This window comes from Quercus robur, chromosome 12 (genome assembly GCF_932294415.1).
Source record: "Quercus robur chromosome 12, dhQueRobu3.1, whole genome shotgun sequence".
NCBI lineage: Eukaryota > Viridiplantae > Streptophyta > Magnoliopsida > Fagales > Fagaceae > Quercus > Quercus robur.
The window spans coordinates 28,731,575-28,735,683 of NC_065545.1; the positions used below are offsets into that span (position 1 = coordinate 28,731,575).

A 4,109-nucleotide genomic window follows, 5' to 3' on the forward strand; every position below is an offset into this window, starting at 1 on the left:
TGCTAAATAGTTCGTGGTCATAAATTTTCACATAACAAACCAAGTAGGAAAATCAGTTGTAATTTGCTTAAATACGTTTGCTCAGAATCTTCTCTTTTTGAAGCAATACTTAACTGCAAAAACTCTCCAGCCACTATAAATAGCTGATAGTCCCTTTTAACACACAGCAAGACAGTTAGGAATATTTGTTTTAAAGAGAAAAGAGTAAAAGAAAAACAATGGAGGTTGATCTATCTCCAAAGTTGGCAAAGAAGGTGCACGGAGACAATGGAGGGTCATACCATGCTTGGTCTCCATCTGAGCTTCCCATGCTTCGTGAAGGGAATATTGGTGCTGCTAAGTTGGCCCTTGAGAAGAATGGTTTTGCTCTTCCTCGTTATTCTGATTCTTCCAAGGTTGCTTATGTACTCCAAGGTTGCTTATATATATATATATATATATATATATATAATCGTTTTCTGTTTTAATAATTTTTTGCTTCTTTGCTTGTCTACGTTTGTGGGTTTTAAGTTCTATTGTTTGATCAATTTTACGTTGCATACTTGCATGTTCTATTGTTGTTACTTTTAGATACATAGATTTATTGATGTACTGAATTAAATTTATTTAATAAATGGGTTCTTTGTTGGGTATAGTATTTGTAGAATAAAATTTGAATGGAATTTATTTTTTATTTTTTAAGTTTTCTTTATTTTTTTCTTAATTGAGAAGGTTTTGATTTGTGGATTTTCTAGGTATTTTTAGCGCATCATGAGAAATTTTGGATTGTGTTAAATGAATCGATTAAACTAAAATTTGGGGTATTTAGTTTAATAGTAGAAAGCCCAAAATTGTTCTGGTATTAACGTATTGTGTTAAGTTACAACTCACTACCATCATGGGCTAGGTGGACTCAAATCATATCATGGCAATTTTGGTCAGTATTCTGATGGATGATTGCTTGTTTTTATTTTATTTTATTATGATTTTCTGTTTTCATTATGCTCTTGATTGCTCCATCTTTTATCATGTTCTGAATTTTTATTCTAAACTTCACCCAACTTTTTGGGTGCTTTTACTTGAGATTGGTTTTATAAGAACATCTCCAGTAGATTAGACAGATTTTTGTACTATTTAGAAAATGAACAGTGACTTTTATATTTTAGCTACCCATTTTTTCAAATACATTTTCCAACTGATTCTCTATCTCATTTAAATATTATTTCTTCATTTATTATTTATTCTTTTTTTAACAACTAAATATCTTCCAACATTTTTTTATTCAATACCTTATTATTATAATAGAAAAAAATATTTGAAAAATAAACAGTAGCCCATCAGACTTGATGAGCTACTGTTCATGAGCCAAAAAAATTCAAGATATAGAGAATCCATTGGAGATTGAACAGTAACTTATTTTGTGGGTTTACTCTCTAAAGTAGAGAGCATTTTGTGTTTAGCTCTCTTGTTGGAGATGCTCTAATTGGGTTAAAAGGAAAACAAAATATTTATGTAATCCAGTTGTTTGAATTATTATGGAAGAATAAATTTTTAGGCATTTAAATGTTGGTAAGAACAATGACTTTTGGATAGGAATGATTTGATGGCCTGACCTTTCAAAAGAGTAGTATTGTGCTATTGTCCATATGTAGCAGAAGAGTAAGCATTAAACATATTGTCTACAATTTGTTTTACAGAGTAATGATAGAGTATGATCCAAATTCTGTCAACCATTCATTGTGTAGTATATGTAATATGTTAACTTAGTCCTCATTGGTTTTCTGTAGGAAATGGTGTAGCTGGAATTGTGCTTCCTGAATCAGAAGAGAAAGTTCTTGCAATTAAAAAGGGTGATGCCATTGCCCTTCCTTTTGGTGTGGTTACATGGTGGTACAACAAAGAGGACACTGAGTTAGTCGTTCTTTTCTTGGGAGACACTTCAAAAGCACACAGAGCTGGTGAGTTTACTGATTTTTTCCTGACAGGTTCCAATGGGATCTTCACTGGGTTCTCTACTGAGTTTGTGAGACGAGCATGGGACTTGGATGAGAATGGTGTGAAAACCCTTGTTGGAAAGCAATCAGGCAATGGAATTGTCAAGCTTGATTGGAACTTTGAAATGCCTGAGCCAAAGAAGGAACATCGATTTGGTATGGCATTCAATTGTGAGGAGGCTCCATTAGACGTGGACATTAAGAAAGGTGGAAGGGTTGTGCTATTGAACACTAATGTTCTTCCTATGCTTGGTGAAGCTGGGCTTGGGGGTGACCTTGTTAGGTTGGATGGAAGTGCCATGTGCTCTCCTGGATATTCTTGTGACTCGGCATTGCAGGTGACTTATATTGTTAGGGGTAGTGGCCGTGTTCAGGTTGTCGGCGTTGATGGCCGTAGGGTCTTGGAATCAACTCTTAAGGCGGGTAATTTGTTCATCGTGCCAAGGTTTTTTGTTGTATCAAAGATTGCCTCTCCTGAGGGTATGGATTGGTTCACTGTCATCACCAGCCCCAAGTAAGACTTTTTCCACACTCTTAGGCACATTGTCACATTTGTGTTAAGCTACTGCTTGTTTTTATCCTTAGACCTCCAGGTTGTTTAATTTGCTAGTGTTGGAGTCAATCAATTCTGTGTAAAGAACTCAGCAGCAGGTCCGGGTCTATAGCTCAATAGTATGGGCAAATGAGACGGTCGCCTAAGGCCTCAAGTCAAAAACAAAGAGGACAGTCACCTAAAGCCTAAGTAAAAAAAAGCCCAAAATTTTAACTAATAGGGTTTTATTTATTTATTTTAATAGTATTAATTATACCCAAATACTAGCTAATAAATAAAATATTATTTTTATCAAATGAAGAACAAGAAAAAGAGATAAATAAATGTTATGTCTACGGTATTTTTCATAACACTTTCACAACAAATTTTAAGTGATAGGTTATTATTGGTTGTTATTGATGTGTAAAAAAGTAACTTCAGTGGTGAGTTTAAATTAGAATCAGTAATAAATTAACATCTAGAATTTGTTGTGAAAGTATTGTGAATATAACACTTCTAAAAAAAGAAAAAAAAAAGAGCAATACACAAAAAATTTCACAATAGATAAGTTGTTAAACTTTTACTAGTTCTCATCTAGATCTACTACTAACATAATTTTTTTTTACTATTATCAATCTACCACATTAACTGGTATGAAAAATTTTATCAAATTTTTTGTGTTGATAGACTTTCTAAATTTTTTTTTATATGGTTCATATTAATTAGTAATTTTGCATATAAAAATAGAGAAAAAGACCTCAATTCAATTTTTGCTGTAGGCCCCCAAATACATCAAGTTGCATTCTGCTAAGCAGTAGAAGCAATTTAATATTAAATTGTGTATAATTATTTCTAGTGAAAGTTTTTATGACTCATATGACTTTGTTTCTCTGTAGGAGTCCGACATTCACCCAATTAGCTGGAAGGACTTCAGTATGGAAGGCACTATCTCCTTCGGTGCTCCAGGCTTCATTCGATGTGGATGCCGATACAGAGACGCTTTTCCGCTCAAAGAGGACTTCTGAGGCCATTTTCTTCCCTCCACCGAATTGATAAAAAACCTAGATTTGTCTTGCTATTTTCTTAGTCATCTCAATAAAAAAGCTTAGTTAGATTGCATTTTTTTATTATATTCTTCATGCTTGCAGAATTTTAAAAAAATTAAAGATCAATAATTATATCATTAGTCAAGTGTTTAAATTTTAAGTTTTTGTAGTTTTAAATTATGCATAAAAAATATGTTTATGAATCAAATAATTATTAACATCCAATTTAAATAAAATTTGATATGTATGTTAAGAATAAAAAAAAAATATGCAATCTAATGTTTAGATTTTCAAAATATATCTTAATTTTTTAATGGAAGTAGGAAGGGATTCTCTAATTTGTCCTTTCATTTCACTCTAGTCACCAAATAATTCGCATATAGCGTTGAGCTACCAAATTTTTAATTGTGAATTAAGCTTTTCTATTTGACTTGAAATGAATTGATGAATATACTTTTGAGGGTGTGAAAGTCATCATGTGTGTGATAATTTTATTTATTTATTTATTTATTATTATTATTATCATTATTTTGTCTTGAATAAGCCAAAAGAGGATCA

General features: G+C 32.0%; 1 protein-coding gene across 1 annotated transcript; it reads left to right on the forward strand.

Moving 5' to 3' along the window:
* Positions 1–218: 218 nt before the first annotated feature.
* On the forward strand, positions 219–3,558 carry LOC126708350 (glutelin type-D 1-like). Its single transcript, XM_050408142.1, has 3 exons — positions 219–414; positions 1,767–2,487; positions 3,405–3,558. The coding sequence occupies exons 1-3, from the start codon at positions 219–221 to the stop codon at positions 3,556–3,558; spliced, it is 1,071 nt and encodes a 356-aa protein (XP_050264099.1).
* Positions 3,559–4,109: the final 551 nt, after the last annotated feature.

Bases quoted from the DNA above. Each gene is read 5' to 3' on its own strand.
- LOC126708350 (XM_050408142.1), top strand. From the start codon at position 219: ATGGAGGTTGATCTATCTCCAAAGTTGGCAAAGAAGGTGCACGGAGAC. The intron at 415-1,766 runs GTTGCTTATATA...GGTTTTCTGTAG, and splicing joins GGTTGCTTATGTACTCCAAG to GAAATGGTGTAGCTGGAATT. The intron at 2,488-3,404 runs GTAAGACTTTTT...TCTCTGTAGGAG, and splicing joins ACTGTCATCACCAGCCCCAA to TCCGACATTCACCCAATTAG.